This window comes from Bufo gargarizans, chromosome 6 (genome assembly GCF_014858855.1).
Source record: "Bufo gargarizans isolate SCDJY-AF-19 chromosome 6, ASM1485885v1, whole genome shotgun sequence".
In the NCBI taxonomy this organism is placed as follows: domain Eukaryota; kingdom Metazoa; phylum Chordata; class Amphibia; order Anura; family Bufonidae; genus Bufo; species Bufo gargarizans.
This window is the reverse complement of record NC_058085.1, coordinates 157,690,807-157,710,210: the sequence shown is the minus strand read 5'-3', so window position 1 is coordinate 157,710,210 and position 19,404 is coordinate 157,690,807. Positions and strand designations below refer to the sequence as shown.

General features: G+C 42.5%; 1 protein-coding gene across 17 annotated transcripts in view; it reads right to left on the bottom strand.

Annotated features, from left to right (window-relative positions):
• The window catches only part of CAMK2G (calcium/calmodulin dependent protein kinase II gamma), a 267,692-nt gene that overhangs the window by 24,945 nt on the left and 223,343 nt on the right, over positions 1-19,404 (bottom strand). For 9 of the 17 annotated variants that reach the window (XM_044296197.1, XM_044296199.1, XM_044296202.1 and 6 more), the window contains one exon: positions 3,024-3,068. In XM_044296197.1, the coding sequence (XP_044152132.1) occupies positions 3,024-3,068 (45 nt within the window). Of the gene's footprint in view, positions 1-3,023; positions 3,069-5,947; positions 6,017-19,404 lie in introns of all 17 variants that reach the window. The other 8 variants (XM_044296195.1, XM_044296196.1, XM_044296200.1 and 5 more) reach the window with 1 other exon arrangement.

Here is a 19,404-nt window from a genome sequence, read left to right as displayed (position 1 = left end):
CAGGACCAGGCTGTTTTCAAACTACAATGGTTTACTTTAAAGAGGACCTTTCACCGATTTTGACATTGTGAACTAAGTATACAGACATAGAGAGCGGCGCCTGGGGATCTCCCTGCACTTACTATTGTCCCTGGGCGCCGCTCTGTTCTCCTGCTATGCCCTCCGGTATCTCCGGTCACAAAGTTACAGTAGGCGGAGTCTGCCCTTGTTCTTCTGCAGCGCTGGCCAATCGCATTGCAGAGCTCACAGCCTGGAAGAAAATAACCTCCCAGGATGTGAGCTCTGCGCTGCGATTGGCCAGCGCTAGAGCAGAACAAGGGCAGACTCCGCCTACCATAACTTAGTGACTGAAATCTCCGCCTACTATAACTTAGTGGCCGGAGATACCGGAGGGCATAGCAGGAGAACGGAGCGGCGCCCGGGGATAATAGTAAGTGCAGGGAGATCCCCGGGTGCCGCTCTCCATGTCTGTATACTTAGTTCACAGTGTCATAATCTGTGAAAGGTCCTCTAAGCTGTGGTATTTCAGAAAAAATATAGTTCAAAAAGGAGTCATTGAAACTCCACACAGGCTTCTACTCAACGCAACTTGATTGATAAGTCTGGGCCTATACACAAATATTGAGAGACCTGTCAATTAAACCAAGCTGGGTGGAGAGAAGTTCTCAGGAAGCTGTCCAGATGGCTCTTTTCACTGTTTCAAGTCCATTACAACACTACAATTTCTTTGACATATGCAGCATTTCAGAGCACCACAAATTGGTGTTTAATGAGAGAGCTCATCCATGTTTCATGCTGGCCCTGGCAGGTTCCCTTTAAACATCACTTGTGCCAGATTAGCAGGTCTTTTGGTTACAAGAACCATGCGTCATATGTACCCATCTAGGAACCACTATGTATGGCTGCCAAGCCCGATTATGGTCCACTATTTTCCTTTTCTATGAAAAAAACATGAAGGAAAATATCTTTGATCTATGGCAATTATTTGATATGACCCCTTAAGTGGCCAATTGTATGAGGAAAAAAAATACGATATGTAGCCAGGGTTAATGTCTAATGTCACAAAGCTTTTTTTTTTTTTCAGTGCACTGAGGAGCAGGGCCTAGACCTTCTGTGCACCTCAGCTTCCCACTGCTGGCCTTAACCTGGATGCACTGAAGCTTTCATTCGCATAAAGATTTTTTTTTAATTTTATTTATGGAAATGCCATCATTTTTACAGGACAGGTTCATTTTAGGCAACAAAATCAACACCTACAGCCAGTATACCTGACTTAATAGGGTTGATTCTGCTTATATGTGTTTTTTAATTAAGTCTTTTTAATGCTGATCATTAAAGGGGTTAGCCACTTTCTGGCTACTGTTGATCGGCGAGTTTGTAATATGACTATATGGCACTTACTAATATAGTCTTTGTTGATATTCTGTGCTGTTTTCTATATTTCGTAAGCCACGTCCACTTGTTGGGTAAATATTCTGTCCTGTCCAGAGGTCCTGACAAGATGGCTGCAGATGGAGGGTCATGTGACTAAACACATCACTCAGCCTCCTCTAGTCAAACACACTTTACCTGAACTAAACCCCCAACATTACAAATGCAGGTGACAAGGGCAGTGTATCTGAAAGGAGGAGATGGAGTGACTGGCCTGATTGCAAGACCCTCCGTCAGCAGCCATTTTATGTGGACAGAACAAAAGACTTGTCAACAAGGGAACATGGCTTATAAAATATAGAAAATGGTGCATAATGTTAAAAAAAAACTATATTAGTAAGGATCGTATAGTCATCTTATGTACAGTACACACTGATCAACAGTAACCAGAAAGTGGCTAATCCCTTTAGTCATCTAATTAAATAACTGACATTATTGAGGAGTAAAGTTATGGATGATCACAAAATTTATTGCATTTGTTGAAAATCCTCAATGAAAGTTAATTCCATAAATAAATAAATAAAAATAACCACTTGGAACATCTGAGATCCTGCAAAGGCATGGCATGGTTGTATATGTAGACACTGCAAGTATGCCATTAAAGGGAACCTGTCATCAACTTTATGCTGCCCATACTAACGGCAGAATGAAGTAGAGACAGGTGAGTTGATTTCAGCGGTCTTTTATTTAAAAGTAAGTGGTTGCCAAGAACTAACATAACAATCATTGCAGACTGGGCCTGGAAAAGAGTCACGGCCACCTGAGAAGAGTCATGGTTATTCTTCTCATGCCCACCTGCTGATGACTGACAGGCTTCTACCTAGTTTTCTCCCTTTCTCTCTAGGAGAGAACTGCCAATCATCAGCAGGTGGGCAGGAGAGCAGGAGATTATAATAACCAGGACTCTTCTCAGGTAGATTTGACTCTTTTCAAGGCCTGGGCTGCAATGATTATGATGCTGGTTCTCAGCAACCACTTACTATTAGCTCATGAGTGACACACCACTGGAATCAGTATTTCTCTCACCATTTTATGCTGCCCTCAGTGAGGTCAGCATATAGTTGATGACAGGTTCCCTTTAAGTTTAAAGGGGTTCTGCACTTTTATTTAACTGATGATCTATCCTCTAGATAGATCATCAGCTTCTGATCTGCGGGGGTCCGACACCCGGGACCCCCGCCGATCAGCTGTTTGAGAAGGCAGCGGGGCTCCAGCCGCGCCGCGGCCTTCTCACTGTTTACCGCCGGGCCGCCTGCCCACTGACGTCACGACTTGTATCAACTAGAGCGGGCGCGGCTAAGCTCCATTCAAGTGAACAGAGCTTAGCCGCGCCCACTCTAGTTGATACAAGTCATGACGTCAGTGGGCGGGCGGCCCGGCGGTAAACAGTGAGAAGGCAGCGGCGCTGCTGGAGCGCCGCTGCCTTCTTAAACAGCTGATCGGCGGGGGTCCCGGGTGTCGGACCCCCGCCGATCAGAAGCTGATGATCTATCCAGAGGATAGATCATCAGTTAAATGAAGGTGCAGAACCCCTTTAACTATGGATTTCAGTGGCATCATGTAAAATTGTTGAAAAAAAAGAGGATTCTTACTTTTATTCCATCTGTTGCATTATGGACAACAGTTGTTTGAGGTTCCTGAAAAGGAGCACAAAGCAGAAAAAGTCAAATACAAGATGAAGGGGATGGGGACACACATAACAAGGAATAATACGAAGACAGTACTTTATAAAAACATAGACTTCACACACAGACAGAAAAAGAGAACTGCCTTTTGGTAGTTTGTGGAAACTAGAAATATCTGTGCCTATATGTCTAGGGGGCAAGGTGTGTTGATATTAGAAAAAAAATAGGCAAGTATATGGTGGGTTGTTAAGAAATAAAAATTCTGGTGGAAAAAAAGCCATCCATGGTATCACACTCAATGGCAAAATATCCACCTGGAGCATGAGTATTCATCAGTTATAAAAAGAACGTTCTGCATATAAAATAAAATGTAATAATGACCAAAACACAAACAAACAAAAATGTGCCATAGCCAAGATGTGATGAATACCCATTATTAAAACCTGCTATAGAGAGCGGTGATTCAGTTGTGCTAGATTCCATGGTGTACATTCACAAAAACAAAGGCCATGCTATATACACAAGGTAGTGTGGGTAAAAAGAAGAAAAAGGGCCTTTGCATGTGTCTAAATTTATGTTTTTTTATATTTTCATTTTAACTCACGTCAAAAAATTATTTGAGCTTTATAAGTCAAGACTTTACATTTAGGAGTTTTCATGGCCTTTGTCTTTGTTATTTAAAGGGGATGTGCAAGAATATTTTTTTTTTTTGGGGGGAAAATCCTCCCACTTACCTGCTTCCTAGCAGTGGCTCCCCGCTCATTCTTCTACCAGCCTGTGCTGCTCCACAGGGCTTCCTTGCTGTAAACATCTGGTGTGACATCACCTGCAGCCAATCACTGGCCTTAGCGGTGACTGGATTTCCTTGTGCCATGTGACCATTTGTCATGACTAGGGATGAGCTTATGGTCCATGGCAGCGGAATCCATAATGGAATTCTTAGATAACCGGAACCTTGTACACCGAACTTGAAAACTTAAAGTTTGCTCATCCCTAGTCATGATGTAAGGCAAGCCAGTCACCGTCATGGCAAGTGATTGGCTGCAGACGATGTCAAACCAGATGTTTAAAGCAAAGATGACCAGCGGAGCATCACAGGCTTTGAGACGGAGCGGGGAGCCACAGCCAAGAAGCAGGTTAATAAGCTTCCTTTTACAAGTCTGGTCAAGTGGGAGGTTTGCCAGCTTCCACCCATTCTTGCACAACCCCTTTAAGGTTAATTATCAATGAGCTATGGGTAAGTGATGGGCCACTGAATAGATTTTATTTATATTGTTACTTGCAGATGTAGTTAGTCACATGTCACTGGAGGGAACATTAGCCCAATACTGGGCAACCAGAACCATCTAAGGCCCTAACCTGGCCCATCTCAGCCCCAATCATGTGAAACAAATACATTTTCTATGAAGAATGTTAACAGTGTGAAGCTTTTCAACCACACATAAAAAAACCAAGGTATAGTTAGTTGTAAATAGTTTTCACAATCACCAATAATGAAAATGACACACAGTGGAGAGCATGGATGAGGTCAATGGTACTAGTCTGGTGACTGCATGCACACCTTAAAGGGGTTCTCCGTGAATTAAGAAAATGAAAATACTTAAATATTACTTTAGTATAATTATATTCCCAAATACATTTCATTAGCTATAATGGTTAATTTTGTCTAGGGAGCTATTAGGAGAAATAAAATGGCTGCTGTCCTATTACTACATACATATCCTATCCTAATCACACAGGAGGACAAGTTACATTACAACACTGAGTTAAAGAACTACCTCATACTCCTCCCTGCTCTGTTTGTCAGGGATTGTGATCCTGAATATAGCTGATAAGATTTTCAGCTGAATCTATGTAGGAATGGAGTTCATGAGGAGACATGAAGTACAGAGAGGACATACTGTGGTAATGTGGGGCTGTGGTAAAAGGAGACTGCATACAAGTGCTGCTGCTCATTATCTACACCCCCACTATCCTCTCTGTACTTCATGTCTCCTAATGAACTCCATTCCTACAGAAATTCATCTGAAGATCATATTAAACTGTATTCAGGATCATAATCCCTGACAAAGTAAGAGAGGACGATGGCGCAGCTCTTTAACTTGTCCTCCTGTGTAATTAAGCCAGGTTATGTGTGGACTAGTAACATGGCAGCAATTTAATTTTTCCTAATGATTGCTCCCCAGACAAAACGAGCCATTATAACTAATAAAAGGTATTTAGTAATGTATTTATAATGAAGTCATATTTAAGTATTTTCATTTTCTTAATTCCCAGGGAGAACCCCTTTAACAATGACAGCATTAGGTCCACCCTATTGGGTGTGGGGAATGCCTTGGTGAACTCTAGATTTTGCTGTTGAAGTTGTTACTATATACTGTTTAATTGACTTTATGGTGATTCACCTAATTCCACATGCTTCCTATATGTGATTATCTGGTCCTCTATTTCAAGGCATTTTTTAGAGAATGCAGCACCAGTTTAGTAGGCCATGACAATGTAGTAGGTCTTATGTTAGTGTTTTGCTTACCACCCCTACATCTAATGCAGATGACCACCTGGATCCTTTTGACATTTACTGCTGAATTTAGTCACTAATATTATGTCATGGCTCTATGACTTTAGGCAGTGAAAAAGTTATGGTTTGGGTGTTCATATATATAGAGAGATTCCAATTATATTGGGATACCAGGAGGCCACTGACAATCCTCTTCCCAACAGGTTATAGAAAAATAAGAAAGAAACCGTATTCCACAAACAAAACAAACAACAAGAGCAGAAGTAAAATAAAATGCAAACATGAGTTTTGGATGTCACAGCACAAGCAGCATTCCCACTGCTCACATCCCAGACACCGAAACCCCCAAAATAATAGTAGATGGGGAAGATACCATTGTTGTCTGCAATGGGGGATTTTCTTTTGCTGGGCTTACTATGCTGTTTTTGTTGTTGGTCTGCGGCTGAGATAGAAAAACAGATTGTTTAGTTCTGCTGATGGGGTGAATTGGTTTAAGCTGTCAAAAGATAAAAAAAAAAAAAGGTTCTGTTTCCTCCTCCTAGAACACATACTGGAGAAAACATTGGTTTCCTCTGAAACCAAGGATGATAAAGGAAAGTTCTACAATGCTGTCAGAGGAAATTAAGAGCAATGAGACATAAAACAGTCGGAAAATGTTTTGAAGCCATGAGGATCATTGAATTTACTAATTAAGACACTTTAGAAGAATGGAACAATCACAAAACACATAGATGACATGATACCGAACTCTTAAGTCAACTATGGAAGGTTTGCCAAACACTGTACAATGGTAATACGACACAAAAGTACAGAAGACTGGAATGGTTGTGATATGGAAGTCATGCTTAGTCCACAGCATGGGCAGTGAAAAATAGGCCTGGTTTGGAGTACACAGAGAGGTGCCCTAACTTTTAACCACAACTGTTGAGCCACAGTTCTGTCAGTTATTCATGAGAAACTAGATTGACATTTGCAACTGTACCCCATAAACAGAAGTGAGGCTCCCTGTTATTTTTTTTTTTTTATCAATTTAGGATCATTTAGGTCAGTGTTTCCCAACCCTATCCTCAAAGAACTCCAATAGGGCATGTCTTGCATATTTTCCAAAATAAATCTTGTACTAATTATTGATTTAGTTAAATTAATGAAATATCCTATGTAACATTACAGTGTCATAATCATTTAAAAAAAAAAACAACTCCTAAATATCATAGTGACATTTCAAAAATGTTGATTGGTGGGGGTCCCTGAGCAGGAACCCCCCCCCCCCCCACTGATAGATGAAATAAAGGGGCAGAAGTGCTCAGCTGAAGACTGTGACCCTTTAACTTTCATCAGCTCCGCTTGGCTCTTCCTCTCCAACTAGAGTAATGTACAGGCTCATAGAAAGTCTATGGGTTCATACGGTGCTAAACACACCTCACCAAGCAGATCACAGCTTAAAAGGCACGGAGTTTGGGTAACCCCCTTGTTTCAGTGGCTGATTGAGTTCTCAGTAACCAGACCTCACCGATCTAAACTATGACGTCCATATTTTTTTTGACAACTAAACTTTAAGGAAATATATGGCCTGTTGGGGATCTTTAAGGACAGATACGGGAAACATTCATCTAAGTTTAGGGAGAAAAAATTTCTATAAAAGCACCAAATTGACCAGAATGTAATTAAAACGTCCGTTAAGTGTAGTATCATACATTGATGTCCTACTGCGAGCAATGTCCATACTCCTTTTTTTTTGTTAACCGTTAGGTTTCTTGTTGAAATATTATGCATTTTTAGCACCTTTATATTTGTTTTTTGAATAGATCCCAAAATGAGAAGACTAGAAAAAAAAATGTCCATTCAATTTTTCCTACCGATAAGATCAACCCATTTTATCAACTGCAAAAAAATAAATAAAAAATTTCAAACGTAAACTGTGGCGTGTTGGTCCCAGCTCAGATACTTATCTACATAGTAGTCTTTTCTCTACATATATGCCGATTTTAATATTTATTAGTGAGACATAAAACAGGCATAGAAGAGTACTAAGGTTTTACTTTGTGCTTAAGCTGACGATCTTCAACTCCCTCAATATTGGTTTGTGTTGTAGCCCTCTAGTGCACAGAGCAATGTGTTCAACCACATGGTTATTTATATACAAGCATATACCCTGCCCCAAAAGTAAAAAAAATAATGTTCAGAAAAGATAGCCATCAAGAATGCGCATGGCTTCTTTCCACTTCAGGAGTTAGACTAGGTTTAGAATTCCAATTGTTGGAGGACAATTCATCACTCCCATTCTCAAAAGCTCAAAAAGCGGTGATTTAGTCGTGCTAGTTTCCACCTAGTCTTATTTTAATTGCAATTTTTTTGTGATATAGTTTTATTGACCCTCAATTTTTGCTATCTATTATAAAATATGCACCAATTTAGTGCACTTTGGCTTCATCAAAGTAAAGAATTGCAATGAACTGGTTCAGGATTAGAATAACCATGCTGCATTCTTCCACACGTGTGGAATTAGAATTAACCATGATTCATTCCACTGGACCCAGGCTGCAATACCGGACAAAACATGGGCAGGTGTGGTATTGTTTTGTTGCTAGAAAGCAGACACGTTTTCCAATTTTGGATAACTCCATAAAAAATAAAAAAAAGTGTACTTTTAAAATTGACTGTCTTTTAGCCACATTGCTTATAATGCCAATGGTTTCTGTTTGGTCGCATAACAAGTAAACAGAAATTAGATGGCATTGTTCATGGGTCTTGAGGAAATTTTTTCTACCAAAAGTTACGATATTCCCTCTGTGTGGCTTCGATTTCTCCACTGCAGAGAAAATGTAAGGTCATAGGTTGAGATTCACAATCTTTGAAAGCACTTTTGTTTGTTGTTCTTATGTCTCTTAACCACTTAAGGACCACAGGTTTATACCCCCCTAGTGACCAGGCCCTTTTTTACAAATCGGCACTCCACAACTTTAGCGGTTTATTGCTCGGTCATGCAACTTACCACCCAAATGAATTTTACCTCCTTTTCTTCTCACTAATAGAGCTTTCATTGGGTGGTATTTTATTGCTGCTGACATTTTTTCTTTTTTTGTTATTAATCGAAATTTAACAATTTTTTTGCAAAAAAATGACATTTTTCACTTTCAGCTGTAAAATTTTGCAAAAAAAACACATCCATATATACATTTTTCGCCAAATTTATTGTTCTACATGTCTTTGATAAAAAAAAAAATGGTTTGGGTAAAAGTTATAGCATTTACAAACTATGGTACAAAAATGTGAATTTCCGCTTTTTGAAGCAGCTCTGACTTTCTGAGCACCTGTCATGATTCCTGAGGTTCTACAATGCCCAAACAGTAGAAAAACCCCACAAATGACCCCATTTCGGAAAGTAGACACCCTAAGGTATTCACTGATGGGCATAGTGAGTTCATAGAACTTTTTATTTTTTGTCACAAGTTAGCGGAAAATGATGATGATTTTATTTTTTTTATTTTTTCTTACAAAGTCTCATATTCCACTAACTTGCGACAAAAAATAAAAAATTCTAAAAACTTGCCATGCCCCTCACGGAATACCTTGGGGTGTCTTCTTTCCAAAATGGGGTCACTTGTGGGGTAGTTATACTGCCCTGGCAATTTAGGGGCCCAAATGTGTGAGAAGAACTTTGCAATCAAAATGTGTAAAAAATGACCGGTGAAATCCAAAAGGTGCACTTTGGAATATGTGCCCCTTTGCCCACCTTGGCAGCAAAAAAGTGTGACACATCTGGTATCGCCGTACTCAGGAGAAGTTGGGGAATGTGTTTTGGGGTGTCATTTTACATATACCCATGCTGGGTGAGAAAAATATCTTGGTCAAATGCCAACTTTGTATAAAAAAATGGGAAAAGTTGTCTTTTGCCAAGATATTTCTCTCACCCAGCATGGGTATATGTAAAATGACACCCCAAAACACATTCCCCAACTTCTCCTGAGTACGGCGATACCAGATGTGTCACACTTTTTTGCTGCCAAGGTGGGCAAAGGGGCACATATTCCAAAGTGCACCTTTCAGATTTTGCAGGCCATTTTTTACACATTTTGATTGCAAGGTACTTCTCACACATTTGGGCCCCTAAATTGCCAGGGCAGTATAACTACGCCACAAGTGACCCCATTTTGGAAAGAAGACACCCCAAGGTATTCCGTGAGGGGCATGGCGAGTTCCTAGAATTTTTTATTTTTTGTCACAAGTTAGCGGAAAATGATGATTTTTTTTTTTTTCTCTTTTTTCCTTACAAAGTCTCATATTCCACTAACTTGCGACAAAAAATAAAAAATTCTAGGAACTCGCCATGCCCCTCACGGAATACCTTGGGGAGTCTTCTTTCCAAAATGGGGTCACTTGTGGCGTAGTTATACTGCCCTGGCAATTTAGGGGCCCTAATGTGTGAGAAGTACTTTGCAATCAAAATCTGTAAAAAAATGACCGGTGAAATCCGAAAGGTGCACTTTGGAATATGTGCCCCTTTGCCCACCTTGGCATCAAAAAAGTGTCACACATCTGGTATCGCCGTACTCAGGAGAAGTTGGGGAATGTGTTTTGGGGTGTCATTTTACATATACCCATGCTGGGTGAGAGAAATATCTTGGCAAAAGACAACTTTTCCCATTTTTTTATACAAAGTTGGCATTTGACCAAGATATTTTTCTCACCTAGCATGGGTATATGTAAAATGACACCCCAAAACACATTCCCCAACTTTTCCTGAGTACGGCGATACCACATGTGTGACACTTTTTTGCAGCCTAGATGCGCAAAGGGGCCCAAATTCCTTTTAGGAGGGCATTTTTAGACATTTGGATCCCAGACTTCTTCTCACACTTTCGGGCCCCTAAAAAGCCAGGGCAGTATAAATACCCCACATGTGACCCCACTTTGGAAAGAAGACACCCCAAGGTATTCAATGAGGGGCATGGCGAGTTCCTAGAATTTTTTTTTTTTTTGCATAAGTTAGCGGATATTGATTTTTTTTTGTTTTTTTCTCACAAAGTCTCACTTTCCGCTAACTTAGGACAAAAATTTCAATCTTTCATGGACTCAATATGCCCCTCACGGAATACCTTGGGGTGTCTTCTTTCCGAAATGGGGTCACATGTGGGGTATTTATACTGCCCTGGCTTTTTAGGGGCCCTAAAGCGTGAGAAGAAGTCTGGAATATAAATGTCTAAAAATGTTTACGCATTTGGATTCCGTGAGGGGTATGGTGCGTCCATGTGAGATTTTATTTTTTGACACAAGTTAGTGGAATATGAGACTTTGTAAGAAAAAACAAAAACAAAAACAAACAAAAAATTTCTGCTAACTTGTGCCAAAAAAAATGTCTGAATGGAGCCTTACCAGGGGGGGGTGATCAATGACAGGGGGGTGATCAATGACAGGGGGGTGATCACCCATATAGACTCCCTGATCACCCCCCTGTCATTGATCACCCCCCCTGTAAGGCTCCATTCAGACATCCGCATGATTTTTTACGGATCCATGGATACATGTATCGGATCCACAGAACGCATGCGGACGTCTGAATGGAGCCTTACAGGGGGGTTATCAATGACAGGGGGTGATCAGGGTAATCACCCCCCTGTCACTGATCACCCCCCCTGTAAGGCTCCATTCAGACATCCGCATGATTTTTTACGGATCCATGGATACATGTATCGGATCCACAAAACGCATGCGGACGTCTGAATGGAGCCTTACAGGGGGGTTATCAATGACAGGGGGTGATCAGGGTAATCAGGGTGATCACCCCCCCTGTCACTGATCACCCCCCCTGTAAGGCTCCATTCAGACATCCGCATGATTTTTTACGGATCCATGGATCGGATCCACAAAACGCATGCTGACGTCTGAATGGAGCCTTACAGGGGGGTTATCAATGACAGGGGGTGATCAGGGTAATCAGGGTGATCACCCCCCTGTCACTGATCACCCCCCCTGTAAGGCTCCATTCAGACATCCGCATGATTTTTTACGGATCCATGGATCGGATCCACAAAACGCATGCGGACGTCTGAATGGAGCCTTACAGGGGGGTTATCAATGACAGGGGGTGATCAGGGTAATCAGGGTGATCACCCCCCCTGTCACTGATCACCCCCCCTGTAAGGCTCCATTCAGACATCCGCATGATTTTTTACGGATCCATGGATCGGATCCACAAAACGCATGCTGACGTCTGAATGGAGCCTTACAGGGGGGTTATCAATGACAGGGGGTGATCAGGGTAATCAGGGTGATCACCCCCCTGTCACTGATCACCCCCCCTGTAAGGCTCCATTCAGACATCCGCATGATTTTTTACGGATACATGGATCGGATCCACAAAACGCATGCGGACGTCTGAATGGAGCCTTACAGGGGGGTTATCAATGACAGGGGGGTGATCAGGGAGTGTATATGGGTGATCACCCGCCTGTCATTGATCACCCCCTGTAAGGCTCCATTCAGACGTCCGCATGTGTTTTGCGGATCCGATCCATGGATCCGTAAAAATCATGCGGACGTCTGAATGGAGCCTTACAGGGGAGTGATCAATGACAGGGGGGTGATCAATGACAGGGGGTGATCAGGGAGTGTATATGGGTGATCACCCGCCTGTCATTGATCACCCCCCTGTAAGGCTCCATTCAGACGTCCGTATGCTTTTTGCGGATCCGATCCATGTATCCGTGGATCCGTAAAAATCATACGGACGTCTGAACGGAGCCTGACAGGGGGGTGATCAATGACAGGGCGGTGATCAATGACAGGGGGGTGATCAGGGAGTTTATATGGGGTGATCATGGGTGATCAGGGGTTTATAAGGGGTTAATAAGTGACGGGGGGGGGGGGGGGGGTGTAGTGTAGTGTGGTGTTTGGTGTGACTGTACTGACCTACCTGAGTCCTCTGGTGGTCGATCCTAACAAAAGGGACCACCAGAGGACCAGGTAGGAGGTATATTAGACGCTGTTATGAAAACAGCGTCTAATATACCTGTTAGGGGTTAAAAAATTCGGATCTCCAGCCTGCCAGCGAACGATCGCCGCTGGCATGCTGGAGATCCACTCGCTTACCTTCCGTTCCTGTGAGCGCGCGCGCCTGTGTGCGCGCGTTCACAGGAAATCTCGCGTCTCGCGAGATGACGCCTATTGGCGTTAGTGTGACCTGGGAGAGCCGCCGCGATGACGCCTTTCGGCGTTAGCGTGGCGGCAAGCGGTTAAAGGGAACCTGTCACGTTGAACACACTGTCTGATCTGCAGGTAGCATACTATAGGGCAGGAGATGCTGAGCAGATTGCTACTCGTTGTTGGAAAAAAAAATGTATCTCTGCGCTTTCGATGCTTAGGAATCCAGTGGGCAGTCCTAGGTGGTGATTGACAGCCTTCTTTGCATAACTGTGCACATAGAGATAGCTGTCACTGATATGACCTCCCACTAGACACCAAAGCCAAGAATGAGCAGAGGTTTAAATTAATAAAATAAAATAAAAGATATACTAAATCTTTTCCTACAAAACTATATGTCAATTTGCCCAGCCTCTACTGCTCAATACCAGGACTGCATAGTCAACGTGACAGGTTCACCTTTATTTATAAGCACAACGACAGCTCATCCAGATGTCCATAAAGAATGAGTCACTGCATATTAGGTTTCCTTGCACAGCTCTACTAAAAGATTTGTCATTTTAAACCAACAGACCTGGTGTTTCAAGTAATCTTTTATCCACAGGTGTAACTAGAAGTTCTTGAGCCCCAAAACAAAATCTGTAATGGGGACCTTTAGGCACTTGGTCCTGGGTGTTACTATAAACTTGGCACCATCCATATCTACATGTGTTTAGCAAAAAATCTCATACAATGTGGGTCAGTTTACTTTGAGTTCCTTATTCCCAAATGTCTGCTTGCTGGGGCCCACCACTGGAACCACAACTGATCACTATAATGGGTCTCACAAGATCTCTGGAGTGGTGATGAAGCATGCACCCTACGTTTTCCATCATAACCATAAATATAGAATGGACTGGCAGGATGCATGTTCTATTACTGTATCTCTGCATTCACAGAGGAGGAATTTGTGGCTTGGGACCGCATTCTAGTGTCACACACTTATTACCTATCCTGCTGAAGAAAACTGGGAAAAGAATTCTATATACCTTTGTGTAACTATATGTCCATAATAGATCAACCAGACTCTGGCAGACACTTTACAACTAGGTATTCTTCAAATTACTATATAAATGAGCCTTTTCTAGGTGCATTGCACCATCTGAAAAGATACTACATACAGCAAGGATTTTGAAGGGAACTAAGACACTGAGCAAGCAAATGATGTAAAGAGCTTAACATTACTGCTAAAGTGCTCATACTCATAAGAGGCAAGTTGGCAAAACCTGGGACTTGTGTATGAGGGTTTCTCAACTTTCCCTTGAAAGCAGATGCTGGGGGAATTAAGACATTCAGAATGTTCGATTTCAACATTTCATATCTTTTGTTCCTGCAGCTTATTTTTCAATGAAAACACTTGCACACTTCTTCAAGCTTGTTTAGCCAACAAGCTGCATAGACATGTTAGCGATACATCTGACCAGTGATGGGCAGTTCGCATTGTTCGCCCGCAAACACATGCGGGCTGCCATCTTTTCTCACAGGTCCGGCGAGGCACAGGTAAGCCCTTACCTGTGCCTCGAGCCGGTCTGAAACAAATGTGGTCAGCGGGAGCAGGCAGTTCCAAGAACAGCCCGATGAAGGTCCCGGGCGGCTGTTCTTGGAACTGCCTGCTCCCGGTGACCGTATTGGATTTCAGAGCAGCTCGCGCACAGATGAGGGCTTACCTGTGCCCCGCCGGACTTGTGAGAAAAGATAGCAGCCCACATGTGTTCGCGGGCGAACAGGCCATCACTTCATCTGACTACTACTGAAAGAAATATGCCAACAGAACTTACCAGATCACAAGAAGACTGTTTGGAACAATTAAGCAAAAAGAACCACCAGAACATGTCTCTAAGGACAGGCATCATGTAATATCGCACAGTGACTCTGAATTAGAGGGGGGAACTGCTTAACAGCCTTCAAAAAGGGTTGCTATATGGTTAGGCTCATTTGTTGTGGTTCCTCCAGGGCGTGGGGAGATTTGATTAGGGTACTGTTTGCAGATGTGCACACAAGTTCAGCCAAATATAAATAAAACCCGTGGTGGCCCAGGTTTTTAATAAAATATGCCCAAAAAGTGATCATAGCAATTTTGCTAATTATCTATTTAGCAAGTGTAGAATATGAGCAGTCAATAGAAACCAGTTTCATGGTGCATACACTTAGACTATATTAAATTGTTAACTCTTATGCCCTGCCCAGCCCTGATATCTACCTAACACTAGTGATTATTGTAGCCTGGTCTGCAATTTGTAGCTTGTCTTAATGAAGGTATCTTTTACATGATAAAGCACTGTAATTTGCATCCATCATGGCAGTTATTATTTACAGTTCTTTACAAGTGATGGCTGGCAGTCTGACAAAATAATAGTATTTTCAGCAGTAATGGACATTTGCTATAACAAATAAATGGTCTGTAAAAAGGCCTGTAAGCATCTCGGGACGGTCATCACAAGCAGACGTTTCTCTATTATTCATCTAAAGAAATAGATGCATGCACAGCAGTGTCGGACTGGGGTGCCTAGGGCCAGCCAGTAAAATTTATTTTGGGGGCCCACCGTACGGATACAATAAAATTTTACCAGCAGCAAGAATACCAGATGATTGATTATAGGGGTTCCTGCAGCAAGGCAGGTCCTGGGGAAGGAGCATACTGGCTAGCCTTCCTCTATACCTAGAAGTCATCTCGGCTCTGATCAGGTCTATAAAAAACTGGGGAGTTTCTTTAATAATTTATCGTTTTTTTTTATATGAACATAGGCTGGTTGAGGTGCTGTACATTGAATATATGTATGTAGTGCAGTAAGTCTACTGTGTTATGTGCCACTTGTGCAGGGGTTGGGAGTCTAGGGGCCCACCTTGCTCAGGGGCCCACCAGGGGATTCACCTGTACCCCTGTGGGTCAGTCTGAGCCTGATGCACAGTATATCATACAAGCAGCTTCTCCCACAAGTTACTTTTCTCTGTTTCAACTTGAGACCGCTTTATATATACATATTTCTTTGAATTGTTTCCGGCAAACAATTATCTTTGTGACTGCATTAAAGAAGCAATTACTCAATGAACAAGCATTTCTCTCATTCATTAGGTAATCAGCGGCACCATTACACCGGCAGATTATCACTAACGAGTGTTCCTATGATCTCCCGATCTTCGGCCAGTGTAATAAGCCCTAAGAATATGTTATCCCTTATGCACTAGATAGGATATAACTGCTAGATCGTTGAGGGCCTGGCCACTGGGACCCCCACATCCACAAGAACAGGGAGCCTCTCCCTCTCTCTTCCCTGAATGAATTGCTATAGCATGAAGCTATACCGGGGAAAAAACTAGACTACAAAATGAGGAGAAATTGTCCATTCATGATTTAACATCGTAGAACATATGTACACCTTGGGCAGGGTTTGCAATGTACTCCTTTCTTATTATAATGACTAAGGTCCAAAAACCGATAATCCTAAAAGAATATCATGTATATTAGATTATTGAACCCTGGAGATCAGTAGCCCCTACTTCCCCTGATGTTTTCCCTCACTTGATGCTGCATTACCATACTAAAGTTGTATCTTTCAGTACTCCTCCCAATTAGATGACAGCACATACTCCTGTTCCCACTCCAACTTAAAGAGTGGCCTTGGGACCACTAAACCACCATGTCATGCTCCTGTTGTTAGAATCTTCTCCAGACCCATCTTGCATATAATTTTTTGCTACCGAATTCTGACATGCTCAGTTTTCACATGGGCATGTTTGGGTATCTAAAATCCAACCACAACAATATGCTGATGGTTCAGTGGGCCCAACCCTAGTGGTAAGTTCCCTCCAATCTATCCTCAACTCTGCTGCCCGACTAATCCACCTCTCACCTTATTACTCCTCTGCCAATCCCTTCACTGGCTCCCCATTGCCCAACGAATCCACTTCAAAGTACTAACAAACACATACAAGGCCGTCCATAACCTGTCCCCTCCCTACATCTCTGAGCTACTTTCCCGATACATCCCCACACGCACTCTCCGATCCTCACAAGACCTCCTTCTCTTCCCACAATCGACTCCAAGATTTCTCCCGTGCATCCCCCATACTCTTGAACTCGCTACCCCAACATATCAGACTCTCACCTACAGTGGAATCTTTCAAAAGAAACCTGAAAACCCACCTCTTCAGACAAGCCTACAACCAGTGACCCTGCTGCCTCTATACCGCCATGACCAACTTAACCCGCACATACTGTGTCCTTCTCCCATACCATGTAGATTGTAAGCCCTCACGGGCAGGGCCCTCTCTCCTTCTGTACCAGTTTGTAACTCATCTTGTTTATGATTAGTGCAATTGTCTGTGTTATATATGTGCACCGCTTATCATATCTACAGCGCTATGGAATGAATGGCGCTTTAATAATAAATAATAATAATAATAATATTAATGCTTTGCTGCTGAGATCCCCTCCCTGCAACATAGGCACTGTTAACAAAAAGTTAGAATTAATAATATTCATTTCCCAAAGTTTTATGTACCTATAGACCCATATTATTTTTTTAACTATACAGAACAGTTCCAGCATTAGAGTAGTTCAGTGCCCAGTGGTCACCAATGAGTCTTGATATACGTGTGGTCCTGAATCTCCCCAGATTGGATTGGACTGTCAATCATCAGCAGGGTGGACAGGCAGAGCCAGCACCTCATAAATATGGGAGCTAACCAATGCTCAAACCGTACCTCGTCTTTAAGATGAAGCACTATAATGTAACACCATGTTACTTTTTGGCCCAATACTAGTGCCGATTAACACAGCTCTGAATCCCTTGCATAGATACAGATTTAAACAGGAATTCTAGCAAGACCTGTACTACACTGCTAGATTTAGCAGATGAGTGTCTTAAAGGAAGCGTTCCTTCCCAACAATTACCTGCTCATCAGTGAAGGAGACCACTGCAAATACGGTACATGCAGCGATCTCCTCCACAGTATGGAGAGGAGCGAGGGAGCGATCGCTAATGCAATCGCTCGTCCCCATACAGAACCATTATTTGCTGGCAGCAGAGCATGATTAGATAGCACGATCTGCTGCCTGCAAACAATTACCTTTGTGACCGCATGAAAGATGCAATTACTCAATGAACAAGCATTTCGCTCATTCATCAGGTAATCGCCGGCACCATTACACCGGCATATTATCACTAACGAGTGTTCCTATGATCTGACTGATCCTCGGCCAGTGTAATAGGCCCTAAGAATATATTATCCCTTATCCACTAGATAGGATATAACTGCTAGATCGTTGAGGGCCTGGCGACTGGGACCCCCACATCCACAAGAACAGGGAGCCTCTCCCTTCCCCGAATGAAGTGACAGTCAAACATGCACACTGCTGCTCCATCCATTTCTATGGGATTGGCGGAAAGAGCAAAGCATTGTATTCTATCTCTGGTAGTGCCATAGAATTTAAATAGCGCAAAAGTGCACATGCTCAACCACTACTCCATTCAAATGGGGCACTCGGAGCACACGGATCCTCTGTTCTTGTGTCTCACATTGTGAAATCTAGCAATTCTCAAAATGGCCTTACAATAAGTAGTAACATATTTTATTCTGCTCCCTGGAAATAGCTTGTTCTATCACAGAGAACCAGCTCCATTGCTAGTGCAGCTCCCCTTTCCACCGTACCACCACACTAAACCATGATCCATTGTATTTATTCTGTGTGGTATCTAAAATGTACAGTTATTTCTACAGTGTAGAATGAAATGGACAGCGAGCACAAACGTCAAAGACCTGGACCAGATCCTGGTGATAATGAAAATCCGAAGTGCAGCATGGTGGCTACAAAAGCATGCACTAAGTGGTGATGAAGGTGAGCAGGACATGCATGGAATAAAGATGAAGTGGTCAGCAATGCAGTGATGCATGGCAGCCGAGGAGAGGTGCTCACCATTAAATGCACACTGGAGCTTGACTTCCTTTTCTAGACAGACCAGAGTAAGAGAGAGAGAGAGAGAGAGAGAGACAGAAAGTAGCAGATAGATAAAGAAAGAAAAGGGGAGCATGGTAATAAAAAAAGAACAGACAACGGTAAACCACGTTAGTGAGGCAAAAGAGTGAAGGAGCCAGTCCCAGCAGAGAGCACGAAGACAAGCCACCAGTCGAATAAATAGAATACAAACACGAGAGAGACATACAGAAGCACAGGGAAACTAACCGCTATCCCACAGGAGAAACATCATGTCATTCTGCATAGTCACAAACATGATACTGCTGCTACCAATGGAAATCACAGAGTGACCGCCTGAGTGAGACTGTATAATAGACTTTCTTATTATAATCGTACATTTGTGGACAAGGCCTCATGGACCTGACCGTATTATGGCGATGCTGCCATACTGTATCTCTGTTTGACAGAGGGTTTTTTTAATTTTCCAAATGATTAGAAATCTTTCACATTCCAGTGGATGCTGTACTATGGAAATATTCTTCAATAACACAGAACCAGACAAAACAACCACATATGGCTGCACATGGAGATGGGGCTTCATGTTTACCCGTGCCCATGTGCTGAAGCTGGCCATACAAATTAAATGTACATTGGCCAAATCTGCAGGCTTTGGCTGATAATCTAATGTGGAGCTTATGAATAACCTCTCAGGCAGCCTATGTCTCTTCTTGGCA